At 40.6% G+C, this 23,183-nt stretch overlaps 1 protein-coding gene across 2 annotated transcripts in view; it reads left to right on the top strand.

The window, feature by feature from the left end:
* ADAMTSL1 (ADAMTS like 1) overlaps positions 1–23,183 on the top strand; it is a 935,024-nt gene that overhangs the window by 514,712 nt on the left and 397,129 nt on the right. The window contains exon 1 of one of the 2 annotated variants that reach the window (XM_046023641.1): positions 14,728–14,852. The exons of the other annotated variant lie outside the window; for it this stretch is intronic. Coding sequence (XP_045879597.1) covers positions 14,787–14,852 — 66 coding nt within the window. The 5' untranslated portion in view covers positions 14,728–14,786. Of the gene's footprint in view, positions 1–14,727; positions 14,853–23,183 lie in introns of those variants that run through there. 2 annotated transcript variants of the gene reach the window in all.

Below are 23,183 nucleotides of genomic sequence, written 5' to 3'. Positions count from 1 at the left end.
TGCATTCTGAGAAATCGTGGACTGAAATATAGCATGCCAAAGGAGAGGGAAGAGCTGAGGAAACCTCTAGTGCCTTTCCTTTCCCCTCAGGATGGAAAGAAAATTCCCACTTACACTTTTCTGTGAGCAGAATATGTGTCAATTAAAGGGTTTTTTGAGGAATCCCTTGGCTGGCCTATATTCTGTTTGAGCTCACATATAATCACAGTGAGGCGTAGCTGACATCCACCCTCCACCAGGGACAGAACAGGGATCTGCCTCTGTCTCCAGTCAAATCCATGAGACAGAAGAGGTCAGTTTCAGTGAACTTGGCTTCTGATGTTCAGAATCCATGAGTGAGTTTGGTGCTGCTTTTCCTTGAGGAAAGAAACATTTTCATTTATACCCTATCACTTTGCTACAATTGCTTAGGGTGCTTATGAGATCTACAGGATTTCGTAGAAGTAATCACAGAATTTGAAAGGTCTTTGAATGGCTGTTTTTCATTTTAACCAATAGTTTTCAAACTTTTTAAATGTGCCCCACAGGAAGAAATACATTGTACATGGTAACCCAGTTTACGTACCACTGAAACACACACACACATTCCTGAAATAAGTTTCATCAAACAATACTTACCCTAAATCTATGAGCTACGTTACATATTTTCTATTCTCCTCTGAGCTATTCTTTTATTTTTTTCCTTTTGTTTTAATGCCGATCATTACACACTATGTTGATTTCATGACCTGCTGGTGGATCACTACCCACAGCTGAGCAATGACGCTTTAGCCATTCCACAGAATGACAAATGTGAGATCTGAGCATTTTACCTGGTTTTGTCCTGAAATTCTGTGACATTTAGTGTCTTTTCTCATAAGGATATCAATCTTCAGACTCAGTTATGGATCATGATAGCCTCTCTGTGACTTCCACAGGATTTTCAGAGCATCCTTAAAAGAAAAAGACCTGATGAAGGCCAATACACTGTAAACAAGACTGGAGCCAGAATATGCTGGATCAGAGAGGGGTCTCTGTCCAATGACAATGAAAATTCTGAGTGTGTTACAAAGACACGACTTCCCCATGGGTAATTTGTTTTTAAAGTCAGAGTTATAAAACTTTAGAGCTTAAAGAGACCCGAGCAAATCTAGTCCAGCCCTTTGATTTTATGACAAGAATATTCCCATGCACATTCTGAGAAGTTCAGAGCCTGGGTCTCATTCCCTTATCGACAGTATTTTAAAAAACACTATTTGCTGCCATGAGCAGATATATTTTGAACAAACAGAACTCTTCTGTTTTCAGAAATAACACAGGACTAAAGTTTTTCAATATTATAGAAACACTGGAAGTATTATTTCTAGTATTTAAAAAAGGACGGGGATTGATGCCTTAGCTCTGTATTTCAGAAGTCACCATAATAACTGAAGTCCAGAAGCTGTGCGTTCATATTCCACACATCTGTCTGAAACAGTTGGCCCATGGGCATGGATTTTGCCATTATTTAGACATTCAGCAGATAGTATTTGAGAACTTATATCCACTGTCAGACATCTTAGAGTAAAATAAAATGCTTGGTTTCTGTACTACAAATTATACTATCCAGGAAATAGCATCGTAAACAATGTGTATTTCTTTGGTCAGACTTCATTGGTACTTTATTGGACATATTTTATCTATCACTCCGGATACTAGTTTCTTGGTATAGACTGAGATCTTTTGATTTCAGATCCTCTGTTGTACTCAGAACCCTATCTCCCTAGTCATTTTATTCATTAATAAATATTTATTGAATACCTTAGATGTACCAAGCACTGTTCTGGACACTGGAGCTACAAGATCAAGTCTCAGTACTTGGGGAACTTAACATACCAAAGGGGCCCATCATGCGCAGAGGAACCTCCAATCTGGTTGAGTTAACCGGACTCTTTGGACAAGTATCAAACTGTGTCAAGTTCTACAAAAATTGATTTCCATATCTTCAGTAGCACTAAGGAGACAAGTGTTTACAAGGTTGGATTCATCGGGTCATTTAAAAAGTTGTGAGCTTGGGGCGCCTGGGTGGCTCAGTGGGTTAAGCCACTGCCTTCGGCTCAGGTCATGATCTCAGGGTCCTGGGATCGAGTCCCGCATCGGGCTCTCTGCTCAGCAGGGAGCCTGCTTCCCTCTCTCTCTCTCTCTGCCTGCCTCTCTGCCTTGTTGTGATTTCTCTCTGTCAAATAAATAAATAAAATCTTTTAAAAAAATAAATAAATAAAAAATAAAAATAAAAAGTTGTGAGCTCATTAGCTCGCATTGCTGGGCATTGCTCGCACGGTTTTGAAGTACAATCCCTAAGTAAGATTCTTCCTCTGATTTTAATCCCTGCAAGTACATTATTATTAACCAACAACAGTTGACAAAGAAATGAGAAGGAAAGAGACGGATAGAAGGAATGCCAGAGAAGGTCAGGCTGCCTCAGAATGAAGCAAGCACGTATAAAATTCAAGAGCTGCCAACAATATTTTCAGAGTCATGACTACTCACAGTCACAAGAAAACCTCCTAATGCTCACAAATCAAAGAGTTGAATCTAGCAGAAGTGGGAAAACTGTTGGCACTCTTTTTCCAGAATTGCATTGTTTTGATGTTCTGACTCAAGTGTTAAGCATGACATTTCATGATCCGGCTAAGCCTCGGAGCAACCACACCCTATTCTTGGCAAAAATATATATCATGTTACATTACCAAGAAGAACACAATGGAAAGTTTTTTAAAATAATAAATAAACAACACATCTTATTTATAAATCTTGTCAAGATTTTCAAGGACTTGCCTAGCTCCACAGTGAAACCCCTGTTTGTTTGCTGTATAAGGTGTAGCTTGCAGAGTAACTCCTTGAACACCGAGCTTGTTTTCAATCTCGGCATCTTCAGCCCCAACCAACCGGGGTGGGGGAGGACTGTCCTCTTTAGTGGTAAAAGTAGATCCAGGTTTTATGGCTGGAGAGAGTCCAGGGCACTCAAACTGAAGCAGACGGTTGTGAAGAATTATTTATGGCAGATTTTGTGATGCCTGTGTCGTACTCTGATTTAATAGGGGGGGAAATGAAATCTGAAGCAGAGTGAATTCAATTTCCAAATTTTACTAGGTGTACATGCAGGTTTTACACCAGGGTACTATCGCTACCCCCAGCTTCTTTTCATGGCTCTCTTTCTTTGTAAAAGTAAGTTCTTCCTTGAACAGACCTGTGGAAATACTCTGTTGGGTCATCCATGAGAAGTCTCTAGGATAATTCTTCTGAAGTCCACCCAGTGGACCTATTCTCTTATAACATACACAGTGGAGGACATCCCTGTCTACAATGACCAAACTCACATTTCAGTAGAAATCTCCCCTCCAAAAGAAGGGGAAATAATTACAGAATCCTGAAGCAAATGGTGCCACAGATTAGTTTGGCTGACTCTTCATAAAACCCTTATAGTGACATGCGAGCAGTAACATGGGCCACTTAAAGATATCAGAACATTGTCCTTTGGCATGGAAAATTAAATACATGTGTCTGATCTAACTTTTAATAAGTGTAACTTTTAAAACAAGTCCTGATTTTTTCCCCACACCTCCTCTCCAAAGGGAATATTGTGGATACAAGAAAGTGATGTAAAAAAGAAGCAAAATAAATCTTACCGTTAAGAAACATAATACATAAATGTCCAGATTTTATTTTATTTTTTAAATGTCCAGATTTTAATAAATATTTTATTTTATATTGTGTTTTCTCTTCTTCAGAAGTGTTTTATAATAGTAAATACATGTCACAGAAAATTTACTATTTTAAATATTTGTAAGAGTACAGTTCTATGTCATTAAGGACATTGAAAGTATTGTACATTCGTGTCTATCACCCATCTTCAGACTTTTTCATCTTTCCCACCCGAATCTCTACATGCATGAAACATGAATTCCCTATTTGCCCCCACCCATCTGCTGATAATGACTATTCTATTTTGTCTCCATGGATTTAACTTCTCTAGGTGACCCGTATACATGGAATCACACATATCTTCAAGTTTCCTCCATGTTGTAGCCTGAGCCAGAATTTCCTCCTTTTTTTTTAAAGCTGAATCATATTCCATTGTATGTATATACCCTATGTGTTTATCCATTCATCTATCAACAGAAACCTGTGTTGTTTGCACCTCTTGGCTATGGTGAATAACGCTGCTGTGAACATGGGTATACAGATATCTGTTTGAATCTGTTTTCATTTATTTGGGGTATGTATTCAGAAGTGGCATTGCTGGGTCCTATGATAATTCTGTTTAATTTTTTGAGGAATCAGTCTTGTGCTTTTATAATTTGTATATTCAGCAAACACTTAGTAGTTTCCTCCTGTCGGGTAGCCATGCCACAAGTTGGGAATGAACAGACACGACTCAAAAACTGTCTTCAAGCCTGACCGTCTAATGTTTGAGTGGTTTGCTGTTCTTTTGATTGTGGTGATGATTTGCAGTTGACACATTAACTCTCCTTCCCAGGCTTCTTAAGACCAGTAATATATTTGTACAGTATGTGGCCAAAGTGCCCTCATGACCCCAAGCTTCACTAACGTGAGGCTTTGAGCAACTTAGACAACTAGAACCAGATGGAAATAGTACATTGTCCCATATGTCAGGTGACTCAGGACATTGCCAATCCCTCATCTGTAATAGTAGCTTCAGGAGAAAATCATTTCAGCTAAATCAGACATTAGATTAATGGAACCGGTAGTAGTATTTTATGAATTCTACTAAGGTATTAAATTTGATTATGAGGGAACAAATTTTTCCATTCGAATGGCATTATACCAGTGGAAGTAACATATAAGAAATAATAATCCAGAGTGAATAAATTTTCTTTAATAATTTTGAAGTTTCTCCGAATAACTAAAGATAACAAGATGTGAACCTTAGAAAGAGTAAGGTAGCCTTGAAAAGTCTGATAAATTATGAAGGTGACAAAAATGGGTTTAATCACCATAAGGATAAAGAAAAAGATTGTTTTCCTCAGCATGAAATCGCACTCTTATTTTATCGTCTCCTTCAAAGTGCTCCACACATGGCTTCCTTTTTACAATCACAATATTTTGTTTTATACCCTTATACCCCACCTTCTTCCAAACAAATCAAAAGGTTATTTAGAGTAAAATTGCAATGCTAAAAATACCAAACCACTTACATGGAATAACAGAATGTAAAGATCAAGGAAGTGTGACAAACTGTTTCTAAAACCATAGGCTGAGGAAAGACCCACCCACTGAGCACAAATTTTTATTCTGAACTTCCTAGTAGTCAAAGCAAAGAGAGAAACTCAGGGAGTTATATAGCCCTCATTATCTAAAAAATGAAACATATGCATCTGTCAAAGACACACTTTTTGTATTTGACCATTATATTCTAAGGATTTGCCAGGGGATTCTTATATAATTGAACTATGTAAGCAAAATTGTCCTAGATAATTTTAGATCTCAGGAGTGTTACATATATACATTTCTTCGATCGGCCATTAGTCAAAGCCAGAAAAATGATGTTTGTTTGCAGATTCCAAGCTGACAGAAGACTATTTACATAGCGTGGCCTAGTTACTTCATAGTTTTGCATAATCCTGCCACCAGAATAGATCACCTCCAGATTTCCTCATAGTCCAAGATGGCTGTTCCAGTCTTCGAAACATCATTCCCAACAGACAGAGGAGGAAAGGGTAAAGCAGGGTATGCTCCTCTTTTTAAGAACATAACTTGGAATTACGTCCTCTACCTCCACTTACATCTCCTTAGTGAGAATCATGTCACATGGTCACATTACCTAGCTGCAAGAGAAGCCAGAAACTATGTCTCTTCTGGTTGGACATGTATGTGTGTTAGCAAGGCAACAAAACAATAATGGATATCCAGAGACAGCTAATATTTCTGCCACTAGTATGCTATGTAAAATTTTTGTCCCGTGACGTGTAGGCATGATCTTAAAAACGAGTCTATTGAGAAAAAAAGTAGATGCATATAATTACAGTGAACATTCATCTTACAAGGCTGAGTCTGACAAGTGCATTTTTATCAGAGTCTGAGTGATAGGAAAGCAAGGGACATAGAGGGTGAGTTGGGGCGCGGGTACTGGCCAAGGGAAAATATGTAAGCAAACACACAATCCAAAAGCTAGGCCTCTATGACCATTCAGACAAGGATGTGCCTCTCTAAATCAGACCTTCCCCAAATCCTCACCGCCGTGAGCCTCGGACCTTAATCCCTCTTCGTTTTGCACACCCCCGTCATACCTCCACCTACAGTCCCCCTAGAGGTATGATCAAGTGACATGCAACAAATTTATCTTGCTAACCTTAAATGCAAGAAACCTCAAGGCTAGGATTCATGTCCCCTCCAGCGGCTCCCAAAGGCTTTTGTGATTAGCTCCCACTGTACAATCATATCAAAGGAATTGGGGTTCTCTGCTTTATCGCTGGAATTCTACAGGGTCAGTGACTACTCGTTTCTGTGCTGGGAACCCAATGTGGGATTTTAACTTCTAGGAAATGCATGTGTAAAAAAAGATAAGTCTCTGGATTTTTTACTTATTTCTTTCAATTGTACCCCATATTTCCCCCAGAGGGCACCTGCAGATGGGTAACTTTTTGTTGTTGTGGACTTGTATTCAATTCTCTATGTTGTTACCCAATATAATGTTTTCTCTTTTTGCCATATTTACCAAGATCCAAATTCCTCCATGCAGTATTTTCAGAAGAAAGGCCACCATAGGATACAAACATAGTGATTCAAAGGGGCACCTGCACCCCAATGTTTATAGCAGCAATGTCCATAACAGCCAAACTATGGAAATACACACACACACACACACACACACACACACACACACACACACAATAGAATACTACTCAGCCTTCAAAAAATGAAATCTGCCTTTTGCAATGACCTGGATGGTACTAGAGGGTATTATGGGTATTATGCTTGGTGAAGTAAGTAAATCAGAGAAGACAAATATATCATTTCACTCATATGTGGAATTTAAGAAACAAAACAGATGAACGTAGGGGAAGGGAGGCAAAAATAAAATAAGACAAAATCAGAGAGACAAAATCAGACAAACTATAAGAAACTCTTAACTATAGACTGTAAACTGAGGTTTGCTGAAGCAGAGGTAAGTGGGGGATGGGGCAACTGGGTGACGGGCATTAAGGAGGGCACATGATGTGATGAGCACTGGGTGTTATATGCAACTGATGAATCACTAGACTCTACCTCGGAAACTAATAATATGTTACTATTATTATTCATAATAACATAGTATGTTGCTATTGATGTATATGAAATACTATATAATATGAATAATATGAATGTGAATAATATGAAACTAATATGTTAATTTTTATTAACTTTTAATTTAAATATTTTTAATTTTTTTATTATTTTTTAAAAAGTCCACCCGTTTTGAAGTAGGAAAGATAAAATATCCAACTTTACCCACAAACTCCGTGTCCTTTTCAGAAACTTAAAAAATAAACTATGCTATAAATTGTTTTTAATTATAAGTTCTTTTTCAGCATTCCTTTATTTGATAATTATTATATTTCTTTGACTATATTTATAATTGTGATATGAGATAATCTTTCTAACTCAACAGAGAGGCCATTCATCTAGCTGGTATTAGCAAATACAACCAGCGTACAACAGAAATAAAACTGAAGGCTACACACCGATCTATTTTATTTTAGAGGAAGAGAACTCTGATGTTCCATGGCTTAACTGCCATTCTGAAATTCAAATTTTATTTTAGCTTTGATCTACATTTAGTTTTCGGAGACCAGGATTTCTTTTGCAATTCTCCTGCTTGCTTTTGTTTCCTCTTTTCTTCTTTTCTTGACACCATATCTGTAAACGTGGCATATGTGCACCGACTCACGTGTTAATCTGACAAGTATTTATCTAAGGCCAACTTCATATGAGGCTTTGTAGAAGAGTTGTCTGAGCTCGCCTTAAAGGTTAACAAGGATTTGAGCAAGACAGAGATGACAAGGAGGACCTTCAGGCAGAAGGGACAGAATGAACAAATATGCAGGAGGAAATACTTGGAGTGCTAGGGTAATATCAGGTATTTCAATTGGGCTGGAGCATGACTTTCTATTATCCTGGGACTAGAAGCAGATCAGGGAGGTCCTTGAATGCCAAGCTGAGGAATTTGGCTTTTGCCTTTTACTTCTACTCTCTCAGTATCGCCTATAAATCTGTTAACACTCCTTCACCTTATTGTCTGGCTCTGGGATAATTATTTTATCTGAGAAGGATGATGTCATGGAAATAGTAACTGAACTAAGAATCAAGGGCCTTAGATTTATATATTACACTTGGGTTAAACGTATGACTATTACAACCATAATTCAAACCTCAGCACTTAAACCGGTATCTCTCCATGTCAAAAAGGCTACGAGAGATAGTTTATCTGCTTCCACAATATTTGTCAAGCATTGCACACAGTAGGTGCTCAAGAAGTGTTTGTTGAATCTAATTCAGTAACAGACCTCTGTGATCCATGAGGCAGCTCCAGCAATGCCGAAAAAGGCAGAAGAAGAATCACGGGTTTGGAAGGGGTGAATAATTCTAGCCTCCCCATGTGGTTCAGTGCTGTCGCGCATTTGGTACATTTGTTTGCTTTCTCGGGGCAGGGGAAGAGAGTCCTGGAATTCGAACCTAAATTATGATGATTTTTTAACCAGAATTTATTTAGAATTTTCAAACACACAGAAAGGTTGAACGGCATGTACTATGGATACTCATATGCCCACCAATTAGAATGGTAATGTTAATTAATCTCTTACCTTGTACTGAGCTATACTCTGGAAATCCCTTTCTCCACTGCCCACAACTGCTCTGTGATGCTAACCCTTATACACGTCATAGAATGGCTTAAAACAAAAGCAGACAAAAAAGCAGGTTGGTGACTTTTACCAACTTATTTCCTGAAAGCCCTCCTGGTTATAAGGGGAATGGCTAGAATTTGAACTCTCTGGCTCCAAGCTCTGGGTTCTTTCCACTGCACTAAGTAGCCTCCAGAATTCCTCTCCACTATTGGCCAGGGTCACAGATTCTAACTGGGTATCTACGGTGTGAGAAGCCCCGAATTAAGCATTGTAGACAATAAAAAGAAATGCACCCTGAGGCTCCTAGGGCTTTCGGCAACTCAAGATGAATCAAATCGAATTTTAAAATCTGCTGAGTTCCTTCCTTATGTAACATGCGGCGTAGACACTTTATAGGGAGAGATCACTAAGGTTGTGACTTGGGACTATGAAACAAAGAATTTAAAAACTTATATTTTTCCCTTTTAAGCAGCCTAAAATAGTGGGTCAAGGTGAGTAGAAGCCTTGGTCCTACATGTTCCTGCTTCCTCTCTGCTTACTCTGTCCTCCTCACCTGCAAAGTTTTCCCCCTTTCTTAGGATCTCTTAAAAGTCTCTGTATATCTCAAGGTGGTTTTCAATTTCTGTTCCTTCTGTTTTGGTCCTCCTTACTGTGTCCTCAAACTAGCAATAATCTCTCCTTTCTCTGAACTCCTGCAGCCTGCTGCTTTGCCAAGAGGTAGTGTGGCTTAGTGATTAAGAACACAGATGGCCCCTGAGATCCTGGCCCTTCCCCTTCATGGACATGTTATCTTGGAAAATTATTGAATTCTCCAATTTTTCATGCCTCAGTTTTCTCACCCGGTAAAGGGATAGATATATCAGTCAAGGATTCTGTTTCAGAGAATTAAATCTCCTCTTGCTAACTGATGCAGAAAGTGCTATATTATAAAGGAATTAACTAAGTCACAAGAAGTTGGAATTGCCAACAAAAAAGACTCTAGTTGGAGCTTCCTGAAAACTCCCATGCTACTCTGCAGTGACAGATCACCACAGGAGCTCTGCCTCTTCAATAAACAGTAAATCACCAGATGACTAGAAATGCAGGGTCTGCAACATGGCAGCCCACTTTCTCTGAGCCAGCTGATAAACTGCATGAAAACTTGCCTCTGTTCACCCACAAAGGTAGTGACTAGTTGGGATGATTGCAGATCAATGGCATTACTCTAGGCCATTTCAACGAGCAGAGAAAGCAAAGTGTGGTCTCTTCCCCATTTCTTCTTTTAAATCTTATGGGAGCACTCCTGGGCAGCCAAATCTAAAATACATCTGTACCCTAGCTGCAAGGGAGTCTGGGAAATATAGTTTCTAGGTTTATGGCTTCTGCATTTCAGGAGGGCAGTAGCTGGGACAAATGTTGACTGCTAAGCGACCATAAATCGTATCTATTGAGGATAATCAACGTACCTCCCCCATCAGGTTGTTGTGAGGATTATACGAAACTTAGAACAGTGACTGGCACATGGGAGACTCTCAGTAAAGGCAGCAATTTTCATCAGTCAATGTCTCCCGGGTAGTTGTCGAGGCGGAAGACCTTAGATACAGCTCCAAATTTCCACCTGCTAATAAGTAGTATTGATGAATCCACTCACCATATAAGGGCATCAGTTTTGCTCACTATAAATTGAGGATAATAATCACTCACTACCTTACATAATTTCTGCTCATGTCACATGAGGTCATGCGAGATGATTTGGGAGCTACAACGAAGGTTCCAGTCTCTTTGGTGTTAAATGGAAATTAGCTGAATTGAAGAGGTCAGACTCGGGCTCAGATTCCCGCTCTGCCCCTGAGAGTAGCAGCGGGCTTCCTGTAGCTTCACCTTATTCATCCCCATACCATGGTTTCCTCCTCTTAATTTGCAGAATTATCCCACGAAATTAAACAACTTCCACGCATGCCTATGAGGATAGTAAGGTTCTGGTGCTGCCATTACCACCTCCTACAAGAGGGGAGATGAAGTCCTACTCAGCTCGTCAAGGCCCCCCACCCCCGAGTTCTTTCCAGAAGATTCTCTGCCCTCTCCACTCCAACTGCTGCAACTGGAGGGCCAAGCAAGGAGGAGACAGGTGGCTCTGGCGTGAATGCTGTAATGCATTCTCCCCAGAGAGAGAAATTCTGAGAGTTTAGCTCACTCTTTCCTGCCATAAAGCACACTGAATGTTAACAGCTTGCTCCTGTCCAAGCTGGTGTTTTTTAAATTAAGTATTGTTAAATCCATACCATTTGGAATGATGCTTCAGACAGCCCTGACACTCTCTCGCTTGCTTCTGCTTTCATTTCACCTAATATATTGCACAGGGAGCCAGTAACCCGTATTATGGCAGCTGCAGCCACTGCTGCCGCTTAGACATTAACAGACGGCTTTAATGTAGATACCTGCCCAGGGAAAAGGCTCTCGGCCAACGCCCTGCTCCCGGGCCATAAGGGGCCTTTCCCGGGGTTGCAGTTAGTAAGGATCTAGATCACCCCGAGTTTTATGTTATTTTTCCTTGGCACTGGAAAAAGTTTTAGAGATGACAAAGGTGGGAGACAGAGAAACAGGAGATTAAAATAAGATACGTTCCATTGTCAGGGAACATATAGCCAGGGTTAAACGTGGGTAGCCTGCCTTCTGCTCCGTCCACCTTCACTATAAGCATCGCCCTCCGACGTGTGTGACACCCCTGCCAGCTTCTGGAAGTGTGCAAGTGGGTGTGTAGGCATATACACAGAGATATATGTACATGCGTGCTACACATAGGGAAGTACGTGTATATGAGAGAAGAGAGATTCAGGGTCAGAAGGCCCTATTCAATGGCCAGTTCTAGCCAGGGCGGCCCAGGGCAAGTCATTTAAGTCCTCCGAGCCTCAGTTTCCACATTTATAATATGGGGTGAGTACTTAAACGCCTTCACAGAGTCATCATAAAGGTCAAGTGAGATTGTGGGTGTAAAACCATTTGCAGCTATTAAAGAGACAACATAAACTTCGGTAATTACCAAAGTTAGCTCATCCCCAAAATTTACCCCAGTCACCCTCCCCCAACTTGGTTTTGTTCTCTTTTTTCTAAAATTACAGTGAGCTTAGAGTTTGCCCTGCACTGTGTAATTTTTTTTTAAGACTCCATTTATTTATCTGACAGAGAGAGAGAGGGATCATAGCAGGCAGGCAGAGAGAGAGGGGGGTAGCAGGCTCCTTGCTGAGCAGAGAGCCTGATGTGGGGCTCGATCCCAGGACCCTGAGATTATGACCAGCCAAAGGCAGAGGCTTAACCCATGGAGCCACCCCGGTGCCCCTGCACTGTGGAATGTTTGACCGTGCGATTGTTTTTCCTAGTCTCCCTGGGCATCTCCAACAGGAAAGAAAATGCTAGGAGCACTGGGACCAGAAGCAGGAGACATTGTGGTGAGTGTCCTTTGAGCACTCAACAGATGGTTGAGGGCTTGACTCAAAAATATCACAATAACCAGAGACTGTCAGGACATAAAGGTGACCATCATACTAGACATCAAGATGTCCATCAAAACTCTAAGGCAGAAATCTCAGACTCAGCATATCTAGGTATTGTTTATTTCCAAAGTAGGAAGGAGTCTAGATAAACATTACTAGTAACTAGCAGTTATTCTTTGAGAAGGCCAATTTTTTCCCTATTATTCTGGAAATGATATCATATCATTACTCTTGCTACTACTATTCCTTCTCCCCTCACCTGTTCATGCCTTTGGATCTGCCTGTTGAGTGATGGTTGCTTGTGAAGAGGGAGAAAGTGGTGTTCAATAAAATATCCCATTTTATAGAACTAGTTGGAACCCTTCAGCTAATGACTCTGATAGAAGGGAAAAAACCCTGTAGCAGAAAACTCTAAGGTGTAAAGGAAAGATACACAACACAGCTTTATGAATGAAAGTTGAAGTTGATTTTCATCACTCCATTTCTTTAATAGAATGATTTCAGATAACACCAGCAAAACGTTTTTTACATCTACCTGTGAGTTCTCTTTAGCTTGTGAGCATTAGCTGATTTTTCACAGATTTATAAAACTGTTCTCTCTGAAAGGGAACAACATACTTCAAAATAAAATCTCTTTGTTATAGAGTTTTACTGTCCATTTTTCTAAGTGATTGGCAAGGTGGATCCTTATATCCCCAGACTTTCCTAACGGGTTGAAAGTGGGAATTTTAAATCTCTTCTGTCTTTAATTGATAGACTGTGTGAAGTAAGTAACCTGACATTGAACAAGCTGCTTTTCTTCCCCCTTCTGAGAAGCAATGCTGCAGGTATGTATATGGGCAGACCTGCCTGTATTCACATGCCCATCATGGCTTGATCAGGTTTTCCATAGTTGTGTGTTTCCTGACTCTTGTCGTTATTTTTTATTAATGAGAGGAACGTCTTCTGCCTCCACCATGTGTATTTCTGGGCTATCGGGAAATCTACAAAGGAAAAACATGCTGGCAACACACCTATAGAAATGGAAGGTCAAGTTTGCATTTCATTCTCTCAAACACTCAATGATTTTTTTTAGCAGATAAGGGGAAAGACTTCCCTGTTTGACACTTGACACTTTCCTAAAACTGTAATCAAATCCTCCTCTGGTAGAGTCAAATCTTGATTGCTGTTGGATTACCCAGACTTAGAGGCTTCCTGACCTTCTCTTTGCTGTTCCTGGCCTTGTCCTCATTTCACTGCTCATTAGCACTTCCTCTGGAGCCTCTCCTGTCCGAGCCTCTTGCAACAGTAGAAGGGAAGAGGAGGTGGGCTCCCTTCAGCCCTTTCTGCCGCTGAGTTGTAGCTGCTCTGATAAAGGACTCGGATAAGGAGGAGGCTGAAACGGTCGGTTAAAAGGTTTGGGGATTAACTGAGGATTTAATTCATCCTTTCTTTCCCGCCCCTGGCAAAGCAGATAGTTGAGAGTTGGCAGTATGTCAAAACCAGGCGGTTCCTCAACCCCAAATTTCAGCCCCACTCATCCCAGTCTTTGTTAAAGATTGTTGTTTTTTTTGTTGTTGTTTTTGTTTTTGTTTTTGTTTTTACCAAGGGATCTAAGTTTCTAATTCTGCCTTTACTGTAGTAAACTTTGGATATTTTAAATAGTCACTTTACAAAGAAGCAACTTGCTCCCCGCCCCCCCCCCCCATAGATCAAGTCATTAATACCCAAAGGTAACTTACGTCACTATTTAGGTTTAGTAAGGAACCTCCAAAAACTTATATAGCCTCCCTTTTCCAAGTCAGGAGAGAAAATAGAGGAACTTCATGGAAAAGGAAGAAAGCGGTTGTACAGAACACGTTTCAACGGCCCATTAAGTCAGTTTTTGTCTCTGGTTCTTTCCCTTTATGGCATATGTTATATATTGACAGGGATTAAGTTTCTCTCCTGAATGGAACAATACAGAGTCACAGGGAGCTACTGTACTTTACAAAGCAACAGGCACCCGCACAAGCAAATGGCAAACAGAAAGGTATCTCAACAAAGAACCAACCAGGTTAGTTACAAGGAGAGGGGCTTTGCTTCATCTTTTGCAATTCGGCATCTTTTGCATTTCTCTTCTCGCTACTGGCCGCACGCTCCTCTCGCCTTTCTTTTTCGTCCCGTCCCCCCAACCACCTTTTTTTTTTGCTCGCACTGTTACACTTTCTCTCTGTCCCCCGGCTTTGTTATTCAGCATGTCTGATTAGCAGGAGCCTGATTGGCTGGCTGCCTGCTCCGAGAGAGATTCCATTCAGCTTACCCCCCACCCATCCACCCACCCACCCACCCTCGGTCAGGAAATGTGAGCGGGGCTGATGGAAGCTGATAGGCAGGGCTGGAGTGTTAGCACCGGGACTGGATGTGACAGCAGGCAGAGGAGCACTTAGCAGCTTATTCAGTGTCCGATTCGGATTCCGGCAAGGATCCAAGCATGGAACGCTGCCGTCGTCGGGCAACTCCTGGCACACCGCTCCTCTTCCTGGCTTTCCTGCTCCTGGTAAATGCCTTTTCATTTCAATACGTGGCTATTGCCACTTAGTCTGGGTGCTGTTGGGGGTAGTGTGTATGTGTGTGTGTGTGTGTGTGTGTGTGTGTGTGTGTGTGTGTGTGTATCTTGATCTTCAAACACCAGGTAAAATAATTTGCACGATTAAAAAAAAGAAGAAGGAAAAACTTCTTCCAGAACTTGAACCCCAGCTTCCCAAGCCAAATAAAGTGCGCTCGACTTTGGGAGATAGCGAGAGGTGTATAATAATCTCCAGACTCGAGCTTTGGGATCTACTGCATAGAGTTCCGTGAGCTGGGGACTGTGTAAATAACGTGGTGTGCATGCTTGGAATTTGGGTAATAGACGTCCTGAAATCAAACTCAGTCACTGTGGTGTTCCTGGAATTTTTGAAGGATGGGCTGCAAGGGGCTTTTCTCCCCACTGCCTTTTATGACTCCTTCTCCCTCTCTGCACACGTGCTAGGGAACCAGGTAAAAGAGGGAAGGAGAGATTGTTTGCAGCCAACCCAGATTATAGCCCGTAATTACTGTAACTGCTCTATGGATACAAGTTAATGCTAGTATTTATGAATTGAGGATTATGGTCTTTGATCTCAGATCTGCTCTTAAAGAAGAAGAAAATGCTGACTCTGTGTGTGTGTGTGTGTGTGTGTGTGTGTGTGTGCGCGCGCGCGCGCGCGCGCGCGGGGCGGCTGCTTTCCATAGTCACAGTGATAAGATGCTCTGTACTAGAATCAGCACACACTGCATTTTTGACTCAAAGTAAATGTTCCGTTGTGACTCATACTTGGTTTTATGGGCAGAAAATGAACATGGACTGTCCAAAAAAAATCTACACTCAAAATATTAATAGCAATGCACATTTTTTTAAACCAGAGTGTTCTGGGCAGGCAGCTTCATAAACCTCATCTGAAGGTTCGATTCCAACATTTGCACACACCGATTCCAAACAAACGTGATTGTAGCTCTCCTTGTCACATTTGTGGCGTGCCAGCACTTCCTCGGAAGGTAATAAGGCAAGAAGGGAGCAAGGTAAAAACGTAACGAATATATAGGTTGCATCGATTCGTTGATGCTAAAGGAATGTTATGTTCTGATTAGACTCTGACAAATTTGATCTGCGCTATGATTTTGAAGAAGGAAAGCAAGCCATTTGGTACAAATTGAAAAGCTCCACAAAGATTCTTCAGCTAGAGTAATCAGACGGTGTTTAAATATTTTATACATTCCCACTTCTTATTTGCATCATTGTGGCCAAGAAATCATAATGCTGTGCTGCAAATGCTATAAATATAGAAGCATATTTTCAGATTTTCAAAGACATTTCAAGGCAAGCTGAATTTTAAGCAGGAAAGGACTAAGTTTTAGCTGTTGTGAGGAATATGAAAAGCAGAATGTTTAGGTGTGCCTTATGACCGGGGAGCAGGCAATTTATGAAAGGTGTCTCATTTTTTCCATATGGGATGTGTTACTTATATACACACCATTAGTTTGCCTCATCTTTCCTTCTTTGTGATTGTTTTTTAAAAAGTGTGCATTCGTTCCCCCATTTAATTGCATCATAAAGCCAATTACCAGTATACGTTGCTTTTCTCATATCTTCATATGGAAATATGATCTCATCATATTTTGGAAAAACTGTCCCATTCAGAAATAGACTGTTTTGCTACCCATTTGTTAACTGCATTAAATCCCTCCTTGACATCTTGAATGTTCGTATCTGTATTTGAGTGTGTAATTAGACTTACGTGGGGAAAAAAAGAACTGTTTATATCAGATTTAAAACACAAAACGTACTTTGTTTAAATCACAATAATTGTATTGTGAGGATAAAATGAAGTCAAACCCAGGTTTGGTTTAAGTCTGTATTTAAATGAATTGAGATTCTGAGAATCACAAGAACAGACTGGTGAGTGCCAAGAGATATCCCTGGGCAGAGTAATAACAGCATAGGTAGTACCTTTCATGGATTTATGTCTAAATGTGCCAAACACCAGTTGTTTGGAAAGCGTTACAAGGAATCTGCACAATCATCTTGCAAATAGACATTTTTAACCTATTTTGCAGATAGAGGAACAAGCTTATGTTTGAAAGCAAAGGTCAAATAATGGAGAGAAGATAACTTGGTTGCTTTGTACTGTGGTTGTAAAATGTTTAGCAGTGATGGAAGCAGTGATGTAAGTCGGTCCCCAGTGTTTATTGGCGACATTTAGGGTTTTAGCCTCATCTTGACCATTAAAGCCACGTGCAATGTCATGGAAACTTTTTACTTTGGCTCATGCACTGCCCCTTTCGGCTCTGTAACCACAATTAAATGATGGGCCCAAGAGAAAGTGACCTAGAGCCTCATCAGCCATTGACTTAGACCTAGAAGTGTGACATTGTCAAACTCGACCTTTGATCTGGCTGGAGAAATTGAACTAGGTGGCTTGTTTTTCCCCTAACCATTTTAAACATTAGAAGAGTCTATCTACTCTGAGAATTAATTTATGTGACTTTTGAAGATCCCTTTAACTTAAATGGAAGACATTCTTTTTTGTTTAGTGGTGAGTCCAGTTTCCACTTCAAAACCACGTTCATTGTCACCAACAGCTGCATCATCTGTATCATGGCTTCGTTCTTGGGGATGTGTGAATATTGAATATTGTTCACCCTCGGTTTTGTCAAAATCCTTTCCCCTTGGAGCATGCTTCCTGAGAGAATGAGGTCCCCGTGTCTTTTGTATCATATTTTCCTGCAAAGCTCATACTTCATAGACTTCTTTTGTACTCTGGGCACACAATAGGACAGTATACTGATCAAGAGATTTCGCCCTGATATTCGGGTCAGATGAAGCCACATCACCCAGCTTCCCCACTCCTCCCACTCTGCTCCCCTCTTTCGTTCTCCCTCCTTTGTCCCAACTGTGTAGCTCAAAAGGAATGTGGCAAAAACCATGACTGGCCATTGACATATGTGTCCGTCCAAACTTGAAGCCAAATCACTTCTTGTCAGAAAGGCATTTAATCAAATTTGCATTTGCTTTTTGTTTCTTTTAAGTGGTTTTAAGCTCTTTCGCCTGCTATTGTGGGAGTTGCAAGAGTAACACTCGGAATTATAATAAAGTACATGTGTTTTTCTGTTGAATTTCTTTTTCTTCTCTGCACTAATTTATACATGGAAACTAGTCAAACACAATAGCCCATTCCCAGTGCTCTGGCACTGTCCTTCACTATTATCTAAGTGCATCTATCTTGGATGGCGAGAAGCACCATTAGCTTGTGGAATGAATATTAAATCCCTTATTTACAGCAGATTGTGGGCCGCTCCAATGAGTGTGGCGTGTGTGTGTATGCACACACATGTGTGTACGCACGCACACACAGGTATCTTTCTATAACTGTTCTCTCTACATCTATTTCTTATTTGCCTGCCCAGATTGTTTTTAAATCAAGCTGAGGATTTTTCACCTGAATCTACAGAACATAGTGAGGTATTTATATATACATTATTTTCTTCATGTTTTGGTGAAGTTTCTTGTCTAGACATGGTCAGCTGCAGTTTTGTTTCCCCGGACTCCTGTTTTTAGTGTTTCGATCTGTTCAGGACCATTTTCTGGCCCCATTTCTTATTTTCCTATGAAGCAGTGCTGTTGCTCCATGTAAGTGGAAGGAAGTTGTCCAATAGTGGTCACTAGTGAACTACAAAAGAATTCTGTTACACCAGGGAAGTTTTCCTTGAAAGACCCCCTGGATATTAAAAACTTTGGACAAAAGAGAGAGAAAATGAATTCGTGGACGTATTCGATTGTGCATTTATAAAAGTGCTAATACATTTTGATTCTGCTTTACCATTATGTATGAATAAGGTGGAAAGTGGTCCTCTAGCACACCATGGCATAGGCTGTTACTCAAACTCAGATGCCCCACAAAGTTCAAATAATAACAAAATTAAGGTTAGCATTTGTATAGTTTTAATCAGTAAAATGTGACTAACCACTGTACCTGTTACTCATTTAAAACAAAACAAAAACAAAACAAAAAACCTGTCCGTGTGGTTGCATTTTGCACAGTAATTGTCTGGAGGAGACATGGTCTGGTCCTTTGGTTCTCCCTTTTATTATGGGTTAATCAAAATATAATTTTAGACTCTTTTGGGGAAAATATCGTGTCCTCTGAATTGTCTGCATTTCGTGCAGCACCTAATAGAAGGGCTTTGACACACATGTGTCAGAGCTGTTTGTGAACTAATTTGGGGGTGGAAAAGACTCACAGAGGTTACTACCTGGCTCGCTAATTCTCCACACACGTGGTGTTCCCTTCACATATACAGTCCAGTTTCTCTGGTCAAGTGGCAGCTCTGCTTTTAATATTGTCTAGTTCGGGTTCCAGGGCTAAGTGTTTAAGTTTCTCATATCTCATTGTTTCATTCTACCCTTCCCTCATTCTGCATATTCTCCCGTTTCTTGTGGTCTCATGAGTAGAGTGGCCGAGAAGTGACCTCGCCTGGCATGAGGGCCCTTGCCTTTTCTTGAGAGAGAGCGCATTCCTTGAATCATCATGAATAACCTACCAGTTAAGTGTGTTGAGATAATCAGAGGAAAATGTGTCTAAATCAAGTTTTACAGGCTTGGTGTTTTTACTAATTTTCTTGTTCTGGAGAGCTGGCTTCCAATTTTGTGTTTTCACCAGAATGAGACAAGTTCATGTCGTTGTCTGTCTCCATCATAAAAACCATACCGTGTGGTTGAATTTTGGCTTGATTGGCAGTGCTGGCTCATGAGCGGCTTAGGACTGGCATACCAGAGGTGATGTCAGTCCTAAAAGATCCTAATTGAAATAGGCCAGCACAGCTGTGTGGGGAGCCTGCCTGTTAACCGGGGTAAGCTGTTGCTATCAACCCCTTCTTTCCATGAGCTCAAAAATAAATGACTAAATCTCCCCAATTCCCGAACTTCAAGATTAAAACTTACACTGAATAAAGCTTAACTGTTCTTGTTTCCCCTCCCTGGGGTTTTGCTAACTGGAGCACCCAGCATGTGGAGAGCAGTTAGGAGTTTTCTGGCCATGTCAGTCAAGAAGCTATCCCAATGGTAGTGGTCTGTAGCCGCAAGTGACCTCTGGCTTGCTATTTGTTGGATTTCCAGAGGTTTAGTGTTTATAAATCAGTGTGGATATTTTCCTGCATTTACTCATGGTCTCTATTTCAGTCATGGACATATTAGCTTATCTCATGAACTACTGCAACCTTCTCTAGGAGAAATACCATAACATCTATTTGACTACCCTACCCCAAGTCCTCCCGATGTTTGGGGAGCATTTAGCGATTATTTGTCAGAGGCACAAAAAAATTGTAATCTACAATATTTTAAGATGTCATTTCTTCTAGTTCTTGGGCTCCCTCACATTTATTTCTGTCATTGTATTTCTCCTACTGTGTTTCCATTCCTGTCCACTCCACAAAATTGTGGGTGATAGCAGGAGTGACTTGTCTCTCCCACCTCTGTCAGGATGCCTGGTAATTAAACCTCAGTGAATGTTGTTGAATGGATGAATAAAAGGATGGATAAGAGAGACTTGGCAAGAAGAGTTGAGAAGAGGATGCCCGGCTGGATCAGATGGTTAAGCATCTGCCTTCGGCTCAGGTCATGATCCTGGGGTCCTGGGATCGAGTCCCTCATAGGGCTCCCTGCTCATTGGGGAGCCTGCTTCTCCTTCTGCCTCTCTCTCTCTTTTGAATAAATAAATAAAATCTTTAAAAAAAAAGTTGAGAAGATGGTAAAGTACAAATAGGTGAACATCTATTTCACCTGTGAGACATTTCGGTAATTCTGGCTTGGGTAAGACCAAGTCAACAACCTAATAAATTCTAAAGAGAGGACAAATATTTTGTTTCTCTCTCTTTTTTCTTTCTTAAACATGTACATCCATACACTGGACCATAAATGAATAACAATCCCTTTTGCTGCTGATAAATAGAATGAGAATGAATTTTGCATGTTTCATGTCTTCTTTAATCCATTTGGTTCTCAAATATTTCTCCTTTTATGAAATATTTCTCCTTTTATGAAATATGCCCTCAGGAAAAAAATCATATTTGGCACACTTTTATAAAACTGGAAGGTAGCCATAAAGTCTCAGTTTAGTGGAGATAATGCTATGGATTCACCAAGTCATTTGTTTTTATGACTGGACACAAAAATAAACTATGTTTTTCAGCCTTTCCCATGATTGGATGGTGCAATGTGATTGAGTTTTAGTCAGTGGAATGGAGTCAGATGTGACAGGTGGAATTTCTAGGACTTACGTCTGCCATGTCATCCTCCCAGCACTCAGCACTCTCTCTCTCTCTCTTTACTTGCCTGCTGGATGCAGAGACTCCAACAGAAAACTTCAAGACCTTAGGGAATGACAGAGCCACCAAGTAGAAGGCCTGGGTCCCTGAATGACTTCCTGGAGCAGAGCCCCAGACCTGAACATTCGTTTACCCACTACCAAGAAATAAACCTTTGTAAACCTTTGTTTACCTTTGAGGAAAGGTGTTGCTTGTTATACTGGAAATCTCTTAAAATTAAAAATTAAAATTAAGGGGTGCCTGAGTGGCTCAGTAGGTTAAAGCCTTTGCCTTTAGCTCGGGTCATGATCTCAGGGTTCTGGGATCGAGCCCCGCATTGGGCTCTCTGCTCAGCAGGGAGCCTGCTTCTTCCCTCTCTCTCTGCCTGCCTCTCTGCCTACTTGTGATATCTCTCTCTATCAAATAAATAAAATATTTAAAAAAATTAAAATTAAAATGTGCTGGAAATTTAGATGCCATGCGTACTAATACTCACTTATAAGTCAGGCTTAATTCCACTTTTCACTTATTATATGGAAAAATCGAAATGAGAAGATGCCATGTCATCCTCATGATGGTTTAATCTTTGTGGTGTATAACTGACCACATACTCCCGAGTCCTGAGCACGCTCTAAGTATACAATAAGTTGCATACCACAAAGACTACAGGACAAACAGGAGAATGGGGCCATGCTCATTTTCCAAACAGAATCCAGGAGTTAGTGGCACAGTAAGAAATGGGGAAAAGAACAAGGAGTGGCAGGGCTGTGGTAAACGGTCAGAATCTCTGGAGCAGAACAAGACCAACCACCCCAGCCAAGGACATAGAACCCTGCAGACAAAGGGAAGGCCAAGAAAACAGAAAGAGATATGGAGAAGCAGAAACCGAGGCACACCACCATGTTGCTCTCCAAACAGAATGTCAGTAGATGAAGGAGTGAACAAGTGACAGGAATGGGAACAGACACATAAACGCAAAACTCCCAGATATTTCACACAGCAACATCCAAAGGAAAATGTCCATCTTGAGTAGACCTAGTCACAGCTGTCTCTGATACATTTTTTGATAGATGTCTCAGGTGTCATGAAAAAGCACTGGTTTTAGAGTGTAACCATCCAGGCTGTAGCATGGATTCCACCTCTGTGATCTTGCTCTAGTTACAGAACTCTCCCGCTCTGCTCCTCATCCGGGTCTTATGATTGCCCATCCCACCTAACTCTTCCGGATGTCGGGAGAGAGAAAGGCGGCATTAAATGTTGAAGTGTTTTGTAAACTCTATAGAGTACTCTAAAACTTCAAGTGATTACATTCATTCATGGCATTTATCTGTCACCAACTGTATACTCAACACAGAGCCAGGGTCCATGGAAGATAAAGACAGTTCTTGCAATGAGGAAGGAGCTTGGTAGTTCACTGGACATTTTGTTGTAGAGTTATTTTTAAAATTTTTCACAAGCACTCTTCTGTAGGGAATGGTTCTGTGAAGGGCATGACTATTTTCAGTTGCCCAACAAACTGGCTTGTCTTGTAAGGAACTCTTCTGTACCTGTGTAGACCCTATCCGTTTAATCCTACCCATGTATCAATGTAAATTACAGCTTCCCACAGATTATTAATGTGTATTATCTTTATGGATATTATCAGACAGTATTTGGCTTCAGACATTAAAATTTGTTTCCAATTTCCACAGTTCAGAATATCAGTTTGTGTCGCAGAACACACTAGAACATTTTTTAGTTAAGATAAATTCCTCAGGGAAAAACTTTCCTCAAAACAAATTCTTATCATTGTGAGAATTACCATTAATTAGAGGTGGCCAGCACCAAGGGCGTTTTCATCTGCCCGGCTATGACTGGGGCATCACTTTGGCAGACTTTGATCTGATGTAGTTTCTGCTACATTGTGCTTATTTTATAACAGCCAAAAGATCTGTGTAAAAAACAAGCATTTTCCATTTGGGATCTTACCTCTGTCAGTCCTATTGCTTTAGTAGTTATATCTCCCTGC

The sequence above is a fragment of the Meles meles genome, chromosome 11 (assembly GCF_922984935.1).
Source record: "Meles meles chromosome 11, mMelMel3.1 paternal haplotype, whole genome shotgun sequence".
NCBI lineage: Eukaryota > Metazoa > Chordata > Mammalia > Carnivora > Mustelidae > Meles > Meles meles.
This window is presented reverse-complemented; position numbering and strand designations above follow the sequence as displayed.